At 45.6% G+C, this 17,619-nt stretch overlaps 1 protein-coding gene across 1 annotated transcript; it reads left to right on the top strand.

The window, feature by feature from the left end:
- The first annotated feature begins 1,730 nt into the window (after positions 1-1,730).
- Positions 1,731-2,417, top strand: LOC147964130 (uncharacterized). The gene has a single exon (XM_087529845.1). The coding sequence runs from the start codon at positions 1,731-1,733 to the stop codon at positions 2,415-2,417; it is 687 nt and encodes a 228-aa protein (XP_087385971.1).
- The last annotated feature ends 15,202 nt before the right edge of the window (positions 2,418-17,619 follow it).

Here is a 17,619-nt window from a genome sequence, read left to right as displayed (position 1 = left end):
TATCATTGCACGTAGAACTTTCCAGCATGAAAATTAGCGCAAGTTTCATTACAGAGAGGGGCATTCACGACTAAAAACTAAGAGAGGAAGGTATCCACGATCTCCCTTAAGTTTTGCTAAAGCACATGTAGATGTGCTCTAAGTATTGCTTATCTAAGTCCTATGTCATTGATTTTATGCTAAGATTTGTGCAAGCCTTTCTAGACACACCAATCTTCCTTCAGTAAAATAGGGATAGTTCGTTATGGCTGTAACTAAACGAGATCAAAAAGAAGTGCGTTGTAAATAATGGGATTGCATGCAGACTTGGGAAGGGGGGTGTATACACAATACAAGGATCTCGATCATTACCGGAGGATTCTCTTGATGGCGACCGGCTCCATTGCCGTTCTCTTTCATCTTTTGATTCGCCGGCTTCTCCGACGTGACCTTCTCTTTCGTCGGCTTCTCTGACGTGCCCTTGTCTTTCATCTCAGGATTCGTCGACGCAGGCTTTGAAGATGACGGCTCCGTCAGCTTCACCGACCTGGGAGCTACTTTGGGCGGCGTGGGGTGGTAATTCGGTGTAGTTATGGAAGGCTAGGTATGGGCGGCGTGGGGTGGGAGGCATGGGGTGGAAGTATACGATCTATGCCGTGAAAAGCTTTGTATTTATAGGGGATTCTCTACCAACCGATCACAAGGAAATATTGGGAATTTGGGATCTCACGAAGAGGTAGTTTTAGATCACGTAATGTTTATGTATAGGGGATTCTCTAACAACCCACCACAAGGAAATATTGGGAATTTGGGATCTCACGAAGAGGTAGTTTTAGATCACGTAAAGTTTTTTTAGCTATATTTTTATTTTGAGAATTTTTTTAGCAAGTTTAGATCAGTAATCTCAATCGTGAAGCGTTTGGGCTTCTTGTGCTTTCTTATATGGGCCTATGGGTGAGCCCATTTTAAATGTGAACATGACAAAGGAAGCGAGGACTCCAGCAGGCGGGACGAGCCCCGTCCCAATTATTTAGGACGGGCATGCACGAGGGCGCTTCGTCCTCACTGCCACGATTCTCCAAAAACGGTTCCTCTGCCTCTGCGTCCTCTCTCGATTCCCTCTTCCTCTGCGTCGCCCACTCTCCCAACAATCTGGCTTCTGGAACGGTGAGTTCTCCTTCCTGTCAATTTTGTTAGTAGTTCTCTAGTAGCAGCACATACGATGGCCTTCTTCTTGTCAATTTCTTGTTCTCCTGCTTCTTTATTTTGTGCGCACAGATTCATCTGCCTGTAACATGTAGTCTGTTGCCTTATGAGAATTTTGCACACAGATTCATCTGCATGCAACATCTAGTCCGTTGTCTTGTCAATTTCTTGTTTTTCTCCTGCTTCTTTAGTTTGTACACACAATTTCATCTGCATGGGTGATGAACAATTCATAGATACATGTTTATTCTTGATTGTTGATGCAGTTGTTTAGATAAATATTTCAAGAGCGTAAATTTATATTGTTAATTCACATATACTCCCTCTGCAAGGAAATATAACAACTTTTGGTTCACTGCTTTAGTGATTTCTTTACAGAGGGAGTACTTGTTTAGTTTAGATTGTTCATGCACTTGTTTACATAAACTTTCAATATCGCCAGAATTCCTATACTATCTGCCGTCATATTCATCTCGGCTTATTGTTATCATGTTATTGTCATGCTTCATGTCTTATACTGGTTTCATCAATTACAGTCCTTCGGCATGGCGTTCGAGAATGATTATGATGCTAGGGCAGATGGAAATACCGAAATTTGTGTGAAGTACACGAACAATGCTAGCTGTGTTGAGTACTGTATTGGCAGATTCAAATACTGGCTGCGGAACGACGACCAGAAGATAGTTGCACTGGATGTGGAGTACACCTGGCCTCGTTGTCCGACACAGATGGCGGCTGTGGTCCAGTTATGCGTTGGCATCTACGTCCTCGTGTACCACATAAGCGTTGCTGATGAGCACTGCAGCCTGCTTGCCACCTTCCTGCTCGACGAGGAGTACACCTTTGTTGGGGTGGACATCGAGAATGACAAGAAAAAACTCAAGCATGTTGGTCTGGTGGTACAAAACTTTGTGGATATCCAGAATATGTGGAGAGTGCCTGATCCAGTGACGATTAAGCCAAATTATGGCTTGGCTGACTACGCTGGTTCCATCATCCACCACAGCTACAACAAGATGAAGGACGTTCTCACAGAAGATGACCACCATATATGGGCAGAAGCGCCCTTGCCCTTGAAGAACATCTATTATGCTTCCATGGACGTGTATGCCACCTACGACGTATATAGGCGGTGGGTGAACTTCCAGAAGGGGTTCGAGAGTCAGCGCCAGCATCTCGCCAAACCATCCAGGCGGTCAAAGAAGTCCGGAAGGAAGAATGAATCAACATAAAATGTTTCTTCTATTTATATAGTTGATAGTCTGTAAACTTTATTATACTGCTAGTAAGTCGTAAGTTCAAATTTCCTGCGAGTTGAATCATCCTTTATTCTAGTTGTCTTGCCTAATTTGATCCACGTTCACGAGATATTATACTTAAGACGTTTATTTTGTTTCGGTTTCGCTAGCTATGATACAGAATGCGATAGCCATTTTTACCAAAAGATCATTTCAGATTTATAATGAATACACAGAATGCGATAGCCATTTTTCCAAAAGATTATTTCAGATTTATAATGAATACTGTTCTCAACTGGGTTTGAATAGAGAAATTTTATTTTTTTAATTGCATAGAGAAAGTTCATTTTTAATCAAAAGAAGGGTCGCCCCCTCTGATTTTCCATTAACAGAAAACACATGGTCTTTCAAGCCCCTGATACAAACTACAGCTAGAAACTAAAGTAATCAACTAGCAGCACAAATCATACATGGTAGCAAGCCTAGCCAGACTTAACATGAAGGTCCAAAAATAAAACTACGGCAGAGATGCACAGGCGACACCGCAGTACCCTGTGACTCCACACTTGCGATGAACTGTATAATTCACCTGCTACATGCTCTAGCGTGCGCATATAGACCATCAGCACCTCTTTGTTTACCACCTTCATCTGCAATATAGACCATCCCATGATCCACAAGCAAATTAGCTAAACAAGAATCATAAGATCACTATACCATTTATTTTGTAATCTCACATTATTCCTGCATTGCCAAAGAGTCAAGAACACAACTGATGCCCTTCCCGCATCTCCTACGCAAACACTCATAGGTAGTTCTACCATCTTAACTCCATGATTTAAAATATTAATAAAACCCCCTTAACGATTCCATTTGCATTACCATCGTTCATGATTATAGCCAGGAAACAGCAGCCAATAAAGCAACCACCTATGAAAGACCTATTTTGAGTCCTAAATAGGGCCGAATCCTAGCATTTACTCTAACTGCAACATGTCCTCTCATAGTCATCATCACCCAAGACATAATGAAGACGTAACCCCATAGATGCACAACTGCTATCAAAATAGTTTTCGCACTATACCTAGTGTAAAGGACACTCTTGCGTTGTCGTGCTACATTTGTGGCTCCTCGGTCAGCATGTTCATAACCACCTCGATCTGAAGATCTTCATGGGTGGTGGTCTTGAAACCGAAAAGAACGGCTTTATGAACCTTAAGCTCTTCACTGTCAATAAAATCACTCCATCCCTTGCCGAAGATGATGCGGCCATCATCACACTTGTGGTACTTGACCGGCATCAAACTGTCCTTGCACAGCCGAATGCCAGCAAGCCCATCTCCCGGTATCTCCCCATCTCCTGGGGTCTTCAGGGCGTCGACAACTTTCACCGGTAATCTCTGTATGCACCGTCATAGGAAGAAAAATTATCAAATATGTGAAGGAGCAGTAAACAAAAGGATCTTCAGCTACATCTACATATATTACATAAGGATCTTCAGTTATGGGAAACAAAAGGATATGCAAAAACACACATCAGTGTATTCACTGGTTTCAGCTACAATAGCATATCATTAAACTTTCTCTCCATGAAAAAACAAAGAAAATTGCATACAAAATAGAAAATACTAGTACACCAAAAACATACCATCATCTTTCCTCCTATGTTCGACTTGGTGAAGCGGTGGACAAAAAATGCACCTATATAACCTTTCTTCATCGCCAAAAGGTCATGTAGGTTACGCTCCTCTTGCTTTGTAAGATTAATTCCCTTCGTTATGACAGCTAATTCTAGAGGATCTTTACGCTCTTCGTTTTGATCGCATGTCGTTGGCAGGTTGCAGCAGTACACCATATGAATGTCTTCAGTCAAATCGAAGGAGACAAGGTCGCCTTCTCGCAGGTCGAAGTCTTCAACAAACCTGCACCAGTTTTCACCACAGATGATCGCCCTTGAATTCCCTTTGTACACGCCAAAATCATACATGCGACTCCCTCTCGCTTGAAAAAGCAATGAACTGTCTGGGATGACGCTGAACTGGTGCCTTGCGTAGCATGGCACGATCTGTAGATGTAGAATTTAATTGCTATTTATTTCCTACATATTGTTAATCTTCAAAGTAGAGGGGAACAAACATAGTACAAGTAAAATTGACATGATTATTTATACCAGAGCTGAAGTGTCCCCATCTAGCCTGATGGTAAATGTCAACCCATCTTCATTGGGCCTGTTGCAGTCCTGTCAACAGGTTATGCACACCACCTGTGTAAACAAAATAAAATGAAGAAAAGCAAAGGATGAGAATTTAAGAAAAGGACTTATGCATGTAAACACACTAGGCAATAATCATACAGTATAATCAACGAAGGTACTGCATCAGTAATCAACAATCATGCACTTGAACTGAGCGGGTGGCTCGCCCTCCACTCCTCATAACCCCGCAACGCAGCGCGTGCCCGCCGCACCACAGCTTCTTTAGACATGTCCTTCTCTTCATCCTCGACCGGCAGCATGGGCTCACCCCGAGCGTCAACGCGCGGCATTGGCCCCTCCTCTACAGCACAACTGAGGTAGTGTCTGAGACTGAGCAGTAATCTCTGAGAAAAGTCCTATGAAAACATAAATCCTACTACTTCTGTTACTCGGCCCACCCGAATGTACACACGCACACCTTCAACATACAGCCCATCTACATACATCCGCATCCAACAATATGGTCCTTGAAAAAGAAAAGAAAATCTGTTCTGGACGGACGAAGGATTGTCAGGGTAACCAACTCAATTAGCCACTTGTCTGTCATGTTGGAGAAAATGAACTTACTTCACTTTTTCCTGGTACTACATAACCACACAAAATAAAGACTAAAATAATTCCTAAAAACTCTGATATATTATACGCCCTCACACTTATAATCTTTAAAATATGAACTAATTTGGGCAACAGAATTAAGAGTTTATTGTTATTTCCCTACAAAGATACAAATATTTGGATCAAAATTTCATATTCTGCAAAAAAAACACTGCAGTAAGTATTATTCTGAGAAATGTTTAGTTGACTTGCAATCTAGGACTATAGGTTAATGGCTGCCTTACTAAACCCAACCTAATTTTGGCCTAAAAAGGAATTTAATCCACTAGCCCAGCTTATAAGTTTTGAGCCCACCCTCTGGTTTCTTCCTGGATTCGCCAGTGCACAAGGCCAATATTTTGTAAAGTTTTTAAAGGACTGTTTGCTGAAATTTGCTACTATTGTGTTACGCATCTGCACTTGTTCATTGTTATGAAAACCCTGGAATACCGAAACCCTAAAAAAATACCCAGCTAGCCACCGATGTAGAAAACTTCCTTCAATCTCTGCATCGCCTTCCACCTAACCTCCGATTTAAAAATCCTAACTATCTAATCTCTGACTTTGAAAACCATATCCAACTCCCAAAATGGCAACACAACAAGGAACAAAGAAGTCGAATATTACAAGTTAGGGTTTCTCACTTCAACTAGTCGCCGGTAGTCGCTAGGTGCTTGCTGACGGCCTCCCAATCTCACTCCACGCTCTTCTGCTCCAACCGTTGAGAGCGGCCAAGCGAGTAGGCGGCGGGGTCGCGGCGGGGTGGTTTGTGGGGAGGGTGGGGGTCAGGGGGGCGGGGGTGTGTGGGCGATGGGGGTGATGACACGGACCCTATCCGTGTCAAGCACAGAAAATAATGGCCCATGGGTCCAGTTCGTAAAGAAACAACCAAACAGGCCCACAGGCCGCTTACCAGTCACAAAGTAAAACCCTATGTTACTAATACAAAAAACACAAAGCAAAATCCTTTTGTCTAAAAAACAAAAACAAAGGAAAATCGTAAAAAAGAGGGAAATCCATTTTGGGTGAGTTCAACGTGAAGGTGATGGTGAGAGGCTCAAGGAGTAGTTTTGTGCGTTTACAACACCTTTGTTTTAGAGAAAAAATGCACCTTACAATGTGAAATTATAAAATCATTATTAATAAGTGCTGAAAATTCCTTATTTATAAAAAAATGTTTCTTTCCAGAAAAAACAAACTTCAATATTGGGGGTAGGTAATTGCGCCGCCTTTCTCGCTCCCCCCCCCTCGCATATTTGGGCCGTTTACCGCATTTCTATGGTTGTAACCTCGAAAGTTCAAGATCTTATGCGTCCACCATGAAAACATAGCAGGGAATGGGATGAGTGCCCCATGTTAAGCTCTTTGGTCCATATATGTGCCATATGCTACCAACGGGAGGCGTGGCCTCGAAGCCGTTCTCTACGGCTATGATGCCCGTCTGTTGTCGTTATAATCAATGCAAATTCATGAGGGGCTAAAAATTTCACCGGACTGGGCGTGGTGCCATCGAGAGAGAATGCGTTCGGCCTGTGAAAGGAGTGCGGGGCCCGTTCCTTCATTTGCCTCAAATCTCGATGCCACGTGATGTTAGACCTAGTAACCAAGGCATGTCTCGTGCATCGCACTCAACTGGACCCACAACATGCACGCACACATGTCCATGTGTGAGTCTAAACGGCGGGGATGCATGGTTCGGGGACTGGCGTAAGTGGTGTGATTCCAGTTTGGATCTAGCTACCAAGAGGTAACGCATGAGTCTAAATGTCTACCAAGAGGGTGCATGTCCACGTATGAGTCTAAACGTCTACGTGATGCTCCACACGTGGGTCTAGACGGCGGGTCTGCATATGCTTTGGATATAGCTACCAAAAGGTAACGCGTCCGGTTTGTGTCTAGGCGGTGCTTCACGGGGCCTGGCGTGGTCTCATCGTATGACCCGTGAAGGGTGTGGTCAAACACCGAGAGCGGCACGCATAAGCCCTAACGCGGGCTATGTGGAAGGCATGTCATATCGCATGCTGGATGTAGCCAATGGAGGGAACAAGTTCGGCATGCAGACGGAGTGTGGGGCCCATTCCTTCATTTTCCTCAAAATTCGTTGCCGCTTCATGTGGGCCCTATTCTAAAAGGCATGTCCAGTGCATTACACACAGCTGGATTCACACCATGCATGCACACTTGCCACGTAGACACCCACCATAAACCTTTAGCCAAGTTGACCCACACCATCCATCCACCCTTGACCCCACCTCGGTTCGTTGGATCTCCGACGAGCCCCTTCCCTTGCTATGCCAAGCATGTTAAAATGACACACGGCTACACGTCTTGCACACCAAGATTGGCGCATCATGCACTAGTGCCAACAAACATGTCCAGCTGAGCATCTTTGCCCATTATCTGGATCGAGGCGGCTAGCGGTGCATGTTGTCGGCCCGGTTGCCTAGCGGTGTATGCTATGGATAGACATGAATCACATCACATCGGATCAAGATTCCCCTCTCTTGTACCGGACGTCGGAGCAGCACACATGCATGGTAGAAGAATCTTCGTGGTTGATGTGGGGCTTGGATGAGACGCCATGGGATAGGGGCATGCTGAATTTCAAGATTTAGGAATTGATAACAAAATGAAAACGACAATTCAATTGTTTGTGCAGGTGTACAACATGTATTAAGGAAAATGTGGAATATGACACGTTCACATGCATTTTGGCAACAAGTGCACTTTTGGAGGGGAAAAACAGGTAGCCCCATGCCTCCCATGATTTTTGTTCCATGTATTTCGCCACAAATATTGGAGGAAAAAATAAAAATGTATTTTCCCCTCAAAAAACGACTTGGGAAGAAAATCTGAAGTAACCATATTTAGCTACTCCGTGGAGGTTGTCCCCCGTGGGGAGATTCGATCTACCTCTCCTTGATTTTAGGGTGAGTTCAACGTGAACGTGATGGTGAGAGGCTGAAGAAGGAGTTCTGTGCGTTTATAACAACCTTTGTTTTAGAACTGTATAATAATAAATGAAAGAGAATATGTGAAAAACAAAAAAGAAAAAGGATATGCGTACATGATGGGCCAGCCCAACCATCTACAGGGACGCGTGGTCCATCACGCGGGTGAGGTTCGCCTGGGACAGCCCCACAAAATTTGGCCTAACGCTGAGACGCACCGGGCGCAACTGACGGGTGGTGGGAGTTTAGTCCCACCTCACCAAGCGAGACGCGCACGCACCTACTTATATACACGGCTGAGACACCAATTGCATGAGCCTCTCTCACTGAAACAGCAAGTTCCCTATCCACTTCTGTGTATGCCCTATGGGGCCTGCTAGCAGGAGAAATCAATGTCCCATGGGCCTGCATCCTGGCCCATATGGTTGTCAGGTTTCTAGTCGTATGCACGCCGTGGGGTTTGATATCTCCTGTTAGTTGATGGGCTTTTTCTTTTCCAAATCACCCATTTTTTTAACATAGTCACATCCATGTAATAAACATGATTATCAAAGAAAATTCAGCAATAATGAAGTTTACACTGTCCCCTTAGGGTAAAGTCAGAGGTATGTACCTGAGTTGCACTGAGCCACTATAAATTATATAAAATTCTAAAAAAATGGAAAACTTTCAAATTCCGTCTATGTTTATGAAAAGATCATGTGTACAAAATTTCAGGTGATTTGGATGTGGTCGAAAAAACCACCTTGTTAGAAAAACTCGCTTAAGTGAGACCAAACGGTCTGTTTGTAATGAAGTGATTTTTTTGACCATCTCCAAAATAACCCCAAATTTGTTGTACATGATGCCATAAATGTAACAAACAGGATATCCAAAAATAAAACTCAAAATTTTTAGGTTTACACTGTCCCCTTATGAAAAATTTCGTGGTAAGGCAAGTGAGGTAGCTCATGACCATAGCCATGGCATCCATTGTTCAAATGGCCTCAAACCGTTCCCCTTTACCCAAGTTGACCCACACCATCCATCCACCCTTGACCCCACCTTGGTTCGTTAGTTCTCCAACCAATCCCTCCCTCCGTAAGCCAAGCATGTCAAAGTGACACACGGCTACCCGTCTTGCACACCGAGATTGGGCATCATGCACTAGTGCCAGCAAACATGTCCAACTGAGCATCTTTGCCCATCGTGGACACTATCGCATGGTCTACATCGAGGTGGCTAGCGGTGCATGTTGTCGGCTTGGTTGGCTAAGGGTGCATGATATGGGTCAACATGAATTGTATTGCATCACATCTAGATTCCCCTGTCCGGTACCGGACGCTAGAGGCCCGGAGCAGCACGTGCATGGTACAAGAATCTGCACGGTCGCTGGCGGAGCTTGGATAAAACAAATTTGACCTAACTGACATGGGGTAGGTGCATGCTGAAATTCAATATTTAGGAATTGTTAACAAAATGAAAACGACAATTCAATTGTTTGTACAGGTGACACGTTCACATGCAATATGGCAACTAGTGCACTTTTGGTGGGGAAAAACAGGTGCACTCGTTCCACCGTGCCTCCCACGATTTTTCTTCCATGTATTTCGCCACAATATTGGAGGAAAAAAAAGAAAGTGATTTTGCCTCAAAAAACGACTTGGGGAGAAATTCTCAACTAACCATATTTAGCTACTAGCTGGAGGTTGCCCCCCGTGGGGAGATTCGATCTACCTCTCCTTCATTTTAGGGTGCGTTCAACGTGAACGTGATGGTGAGAGGCTCAATGTGGAGCTTTGTGAAGTTACAACACATTTGTTTTAGGAAAAAATAAGCACCTTATAATGTGAAATTATAAAATCCTTATTAAAACATGCTAAAAACCCTTATTTTAAAAAACTTGTTTGTCTTGCCAGATAAAACAAACATAAAATTATGGGGATCATTTATTGCGTGGCCTTCCCCCCTCCCCCCCTCCCTCCCATATTCGGGACATTTACCGCATTTCTAGGGTTGTAACATCGAAAGTTCAAGATCTACGGCGGCCACATGAAATCATAGCAAGGATTGGGATGAAAGCCCCATGTTAAGCTCTTTGGTCCATATATGCACCATATGCTACCAAAGGGAGGGGTGGCCTCGACGCCGTTCTCTAGGCTATGATGCTCATCATCTGCCGTTATAATCCATGCAAATTATCGAGGGGTCGAAAATTCACGGGACCTAGCGCAAGTGTAATCATACGACCCCTAGAGGGTGTGCTAAAACATCGAGAGCGGCATGCGTAGGCCCTCACGTAGGCTGTGGGCAACTGGGGCCATATCCCATGCTGGATCAAGCCAAAGAGTGGGAATGCATCCGTCCTGTGAAGGGAGTGCGGGGCCCGTTCCTTCATTTGCCTCAAATCTCGGTGTCGCGTGATGTTAGACCTAGTAACCAAGGCCCGTCCCGTGCATCGCACTCAGCTGGACCCACAACATGCATGCACACATGTCCACATGTGAGTCTACACGGCGGGAATGCATGGTTCGGGGGCTGGCACAAGTGTCGCGGGTCATGTGTCTAGGTGCTACTCCACTTGGGTCTAAACAGCGGGGGTGCATGGTTTGGATCTAGCTACCGAGAGGTAACGCGCCCGGTTTGTGCCTAGGCGGTGCATCACGGGGCTGGCGTGGTCTCATCATATGACCCATGAAGGGTATGGTCAAACACCGAGAGGGGCATGCATAAACCCTCACGCGGGGTAAGTGTAAACGAGGCCATATCGCATGTTGGATATAGCCAATGGGAGGTAACAAGTCCGGCATGTGGACAGTATGTGGGGCTCGATCCTTCACTTTCCTCAAACTTCAGTGCTGCTTCATGTGGGCCCTAACCACAAAGGCCCGTCCCGTGCATCACACTCACCTGGACCCACACCGTGCAAGCACACTTGGCCACGTAGACACACACCGATAAACCTTGACAATAGCTAGGGTTTAATAATTATCCATTCATTTTACCTAATCGGTACAACATAGCTAGCGATGAACAAAAAAGCTAGTAGATGCCATGTGAAATTAAATGTGCCAACTGTCCCTTCTAGTATTTTTTTTCAGTAGTTCTCCCTTCTAGTATTTAGTAGTACTGCGCAAAACAAAAAAAACGTCCCTCCTATTTTGCTGTTTTTAACACACTATTTTGGTGTTCGGTTTATGTTTCCACGTTTGTGGACCGACATTGTGCACTTTTTCTTTTACTTGGTTGGTTGATTGGTTGGTTCGGGCAAATCTCTGGGTGTGCACGATGCCGTATACGTGCATGTTTGTACCTAAATTTCAAAAGTGACGAATTGTGTGCGGCCTTGACCTCTCTCTCCCAATCAAATTGAATTTTCACTCCCCAAATCTCGCTCCCGCCTCCAGCGCTCGATCGCCTCTGCCTATCCACCCACCTCTTTGTCGCCGCCCACTACTCGCCGCCGCCAAAAAGCCCACATTCTTGCCGGCGAGGATGATCCTACCTGCCGGGAGAGGGTGCGTGGCTGGTGCGCTCCGTGCGGCGGATGTGGACCCCATGAAGGAACTGGTCTACAAGGACGTCGTCGCCGCCGATTCACAGCTGCAGCTGGTACAACACAGCACCAACGACGACGAATCAGTTAGTGTCTGCAGATATTAACCCTAGAATTTGCCTTCTTGAGGTTAACCCTAGAAATTTCTCTCTTGTTATTCCTCGCTATTCGTATAGACAATCGTACTGTTCGCCTTTTTTTATTAATCGTACGGTTATCAGTCCTAGGGTTTGCAAATTTAGATGAATGGATCATTTGTATTCCATTTTATGCCTGTCTTTCATATAACCAAAGTTTTAGGAAACCAATACAAAGAAAAAACAATCTATTACCTGCCTTTGATATATTGTACAATTCATTGGCATGAGATTTTTCTTCTTCTAATACCAGATTGCGCATTTGGAAGAATGGGAGAACTACCTACAGCTGAGGGAAGCTTTCAGAAAGAAAATCTTCAAGTGGCTCATGGCTGCAAAGATTGTGTACCGGCGTAACGGTCTCTACAAATGCCCGTTCTGCAGGAAAGAGAACCAGCATTCCAAAACCATAGCAATTGCAGCTTACAGAAAGAGGTGGCATCTTAAGGCAAAACCTGCAGAGTTGGCCAACAAATTGGGGAGGGTGAAGACCTAAAAGCATATAGTCATGTTTGTTTTTTGTGTTCTATCGACACCAAATGTAAAAAAATATGGGCCCACATGAACAAGTATCAATCTTTATCTCCTTCGACGGTCAGTCCCACATTGGCCAACATGAACAAGTATTGATCTCATTGGACTTACATCCTGGAAAAATTCGGTGTCATTCTGAAGCTGCTTCATGGTAGGCCTTTCGGGACGGGAAGGGTCCGGCTCGAAGCATGTTTTTGTCGACATCCTTGAATTGGACCAACAACCTTGTACCAACATGACTAGCATCTTTGCCAAGTTTCGTAGCTTTTTGACATTGTAAGGATTATCTAGGGCTTTCGCGTCGATAAATCATACTAATACTTCCGGGTTTTTTTTTCTGCGCCTGTTTTTTTTCTGCGCTCGAGGGTGGGCTGCCATGCATCGTGTCGTTGGGCTGTGTAAAGAAGCCCACCCGTTGGACCGAGCGATGTCCGCCGCCGTTGCATGCGCCCGAGCGAGCCTACGTTGCATGCGGTTGCATGCATGCGTCCGCTTCAGCCTACGTTGCATGCGTGCACATATGCGAAGGAGCACACGCCGCAGAGCCATCCCCGGTTGACCCGACTGACGGCACATAGGCCAGCACTTAAACTTTGCATTTTGATTCACACTACAGTTTCCCACGCGTGTACACTCCCGATGCCGCGGTGGGTGGAAAATTTGTTCACATTTGACCCCATTACTGCCACGCTGGCTATTTAAGCCACCTATCATGTTCCTCTTCCTCTCACATCCTTCAACCATCTCCCATACTCTCCCACCTGCATTTTGCGCCTGCCCTTCTTCTTCTTCACCACAAACAGCCCCAAGAACCAGCCCGCCACAGCCATGCAATAGACCGGCCAACCTACCGCTTCCCCCCCACCGTGCCGGAGATGCTCTACCCCGCCGGGGTGTACGTCGAGAGCACCCTTCATGTGTGGGCGATGTCAAGGTGGAGGGGCGCAAGGGGGCTCACCAACTTCTTCCTTCGGACCGGCTACGGGCACCTCCCTTGGGGATCTCCAAGGATGTTCCGAGTCGAGGAGGTCATCCACAACGGGGCTGTGGTTGCTATCCTTGCCCACTTCACTAACCCCTTCGACGCGCTCTACCTCCTCGGCCGTGTGTTTTGGTGTGGCTGCGAGTTCATAGCTTTCACCACCCATAACATCTTCACGGACTACGACAACGTCTTCCCCACCGACGAGCGCATGCACACTCTGCCATACCCCATCAACAACACCGCGGAAGAGCAGTGAAGGGCGCCCGGAGGAGGAGCAAGGAGGAGCCTGGTGGAGAAGCGGCGGCCATCTATCTATCTATCTATCTTTTTAGCTAAAAAATCTATCTATCTATATTTGACTTGGTGTTATTTAAGTTGTAAGCGTACTATTAATTCATGTTGTGGGCTTTGGTTGGCCCGAATTATCTATATTTATTATACATAGTTTTACAGTGGTTGGGCTTTTTTGGAACTGTTTTAATCTCTGGCATTTTAGTCATAGGAAAAAATTGTCTCAAAAAAAGTCATAGGAAGAAAACAATCACGCGTCGCCCCTCTCATCCAACGCAGAACCGCCGCCCCTCTCATCCAATGCAGAACCGCCGCCGCCATCGTCCTTCCCCTCACCCATCGCCATTATAACCGTGACATCTTCTCCCTCTCCTTCTCCTCCTTCTCGCGGCCGCAACTTTGCTCGTCTCCTCTTCCACATCCCACCCCCTTCTTCCATCCACGCAAGAACCTCGATGGAGGAGCAGATCGCCAGCGGCGAGAACGCCGACTTCGTGGAGATCGCCGGCGGCGACCAGGTAAAGATGGCCAGGTTGATGGAGATCCGTTCTTGGTTTAACAACATAAGGCAGTTGCACTAGACGGCAAGGGCCACTTTGAGGGAAATGACATCCAGGGAGAAGAAAAATCTTTTCCCCCCGCCCGCACAACCGAGGCATGACATCGAGATCCTCCTGTGGGCGATGGAGCAGGCCAATTCATCCAGCCCGTGGGACAGGCGCAGGTGGTGGGCGTTCAGATCCAGGGTAGAACATCCACTGGATCAAGAACCCACGGTACACGAGGTGTCGCTGCAGATTGTGGAGCCTCCAACCGAGTCGGAGATGACTCCGAAGCGCAAGAGGAGGAGGAGAGTGGTCGCGACATCGCTTCCCCGCCGTTCTCCATGCTTCCCTCGCCGCTCCCTCGTCTGAACGGCGGTGGTACCGTTGTTTAGGGTAAGCTTCCCCACTCCTGATCTTCCTACTGCTCGTGCTTACAGTTGCGGTGGTAGTGATTGAGTACATGCTTTTGGGGGCTGGATTATGATGTATATGAACACTAGGCTAAATTTGTACTGTTGTAGTGGTAGTATTTGATGTTCACCTGCACTTCTACTCCAAAAATTTGTTATGTGTCTTTCTATTATTAAGTGCTTGATACTATATTTGAACCTTTTTTGAGTTGTTGATTTCTTTTTGGTAGAGCTAACAGCTCTTATGGAGATGCTCATGTTGTATGTCTTGTTCTCCAGTATTTTTACTTAGCATTCTGTGCAATTAGATGCCATGACAAGCCATGTAGCATATTTATTTATTGCCTCCAACATGCCATCATTTTACTCTGTGCATCTTAGCAAGTATAAATCTGTCAGCTATAAAACTTTGCGAATTTGCTTGATGGTTCCCACTAAACTATAAATCCCCCTTTTGTTTTCAAAGTAAGCCACTGACATCCGGGTCCCACGGCAGTCACGCACACACAAATGCTCCCAGTCATGTGGCCCCTGGCCCACTGGTCATCCTCGATGGCTAGCCAACCTCAGTCTGCCTCTACCAATAATAGCAGCCCTTTCTGTTATAAAACTATGCAACTTTGCTTGAAGGTTGCCACTAAAAATATAACTTCTATGGCCATGCTTCCTAAAATTTATTTGCATTATGTTGTCAATACTTTCATGCCATGCCTTTTGTTTCTATGACAAGTTTATGTTGCATGGTAAAATCTTGCTCTAAAGCGGTCATGTTAATATAATTGTTTGATGTTAAAAGTAAGTTGCACTTGTGAGCTTGGTTTTGTTTGCTTGTTGTAACCATCATGTCAACACTGTTTGTCATTATAACTGTTTCAACATAACTGTAATTTTCATAAGTCCTAACCTGTAACAGCAACTTTGCCATTCGTGTTTCGCAGGAAAAAAAATGGAGTTCACAAGGCTGGAGACCTGGAGTTGTGAGGCTAGGAGGCTGATGGCGCTGCTGCTGGCTGGTCCTTCTTCTTCCAGCTTTTGTTCCTCCTTTTCTCTCTACTCGTTGGATTCCTGGGCTACATCCCTATGTGCTGTTAATGTATTAAGTTGATCCTTTGAATTTATTGTATTAGATTTAATGTGGAAGTACCTTAATCTCTACGAAAGAGATGTTGGTTCTATGACTAATAATTTCTAGGAGCATGCTTAAATTCAATATTTAGGGATTTTTTTTGAATTGTTAGGATTGCTTACCACATGTGTCACGTGGTCAATATGTAGGGATTATTAACATATGAAAACAACAATTCGATCGACTATGTAAATGTGTACAACATAATTTTCAAGATAAACTGAAACATGACACGTGCACATGCAATTTGCCAACAGGTCCAGTTGTAGTAGAAAAAGACAGCATGTGCACGTATCCAACCGTGCCTCCTACGATTTTGTTCCATGCTTTTCTCGCCACATGTCTTTGGAAGTAAAAAATATATAAGGTGATTTTCTCATAATAAACCGTTTTGGAGAGAAATTTGCAACCAACCAAAAATATCTACTGCGTGCAACTTGGCCCCCGTGGGGAGATTGGATCGACTCCTAGATTATAGGGTGAGGCCATCGTGATCGTGAGAGAAGAAATCTTTTTTTCGAGGGAAGGTAGGAATTTTGTGTGGTTACAAAATGGACCTTGTTGTAATTAAGGAAATTATTATTTAATAGAAACCTTGCTATTTTCAAGCCATTATAAAAATAACTAAATTGTTTTGGCAAAAAAAAGTTGATTATAGGTTAGTTCGTTTTGTGGACACGTACGTGTAGTCGTGCATGCTGTGGGCCCAGGTGGCTCTAGGTGCATGCAGTGTATCATGCTGGCTAGGGGTGCACAAGGTAGTAACCTAGTGAATCAGGGTGGAAGTCTTGTGCTAATTCTATTTTGTGGTGTGCAACATATGAGTCTACCCGGGGGGAATTCTTGGGCTTGGGGGCTGGTGTAAGTGGTGTGGGTCTAGTGCGTAAGTGGTGCGCCACGTGAGTCTAGACGGCAGGGGTGCATGGTTTGGATCTAGCTACCTTGAGGTAACGCATCCGGTTTGCACACTGAGTGCGGGCCTGTTCCTCCGTTTTCATCGGTGCTTTCTCTTGGGTCAATGGAGAACAATCCAAACGCGCATGCTAGGTCCCGGCCTTTCTTGGGTCCCGCGTGCCATATTCGGGACAGTTGCCGCATTTCTAGGGTAGTATCATCGGGAATTCATGATCTATACCGCGGCCACATGAAATCATAGCAGGGAATGGGCTAACAATCACATGCTAAGCTCTTTGGTCCATATATATGGGCCATGTGCCACCAAAGAGAAGGGCCGCCTCGGAGCCATTGTCCATTGAGAGGAAACGAGTCTGGCCTATGAACGGTGTGCGGGGTTTGCCCCTTCATCTGCTTCAGAACTCCGTGCCGCAAGATGTGGACCCTAGCAACCAAGGCTCGTCCCGTGCGCCGCACACCAACTGGACCCACACCATGCATGCACGCGTGGCCAAGTAGACACTCACCGGTGAACCTTGACAATGTACAAAGACGCATGTGCACTCATTAGCCATCTAGCACCCAGCCATGCACACCTAGCCAGCTTCACTCAAACCGTGAACCGTTTGCCAGGTTCACCCACACCATCCATCCATTATTGACCCCTCCTCGGTTCGTTGGACCTCCGACACGAGTCCCTTCCCTCGGCATTTCAGGTATGTCAAAGCAACACGCGACTACACATATTGCACACCAAGATACGACGTCATTCACTAGTACCAGCCAAAATGATGGACACTAGCGCATGGTTAGGATCGAGAAGCCTAGCGGCACATGATGTCGGCCCGATTGGTTGGGGGTGCATGACATGGGTCCAGATGAAACACATGGCATCGCATGGATCCACATTCCCCTGCCCAATACCAGACAGCGGGCATAT

The sequence above is a fragment of the Triticum urartu genome, chromosome 6A (genome assembly GCF_056163025.1).
Source record: "Triticum urartu cultivar PI428250 chromosome 6A, HENAU_Tu73, whole genome shotgun sequence".
Lineage (NCBI taxonomy): Eukaryota > Viridiplantae > Streptophyta > Magnoliopsida > Poales > Poaceae > Triticum > Triticum urartu.
This window is presented reverse-complemented; position numbering and strand designations above follow the sequence as displayed.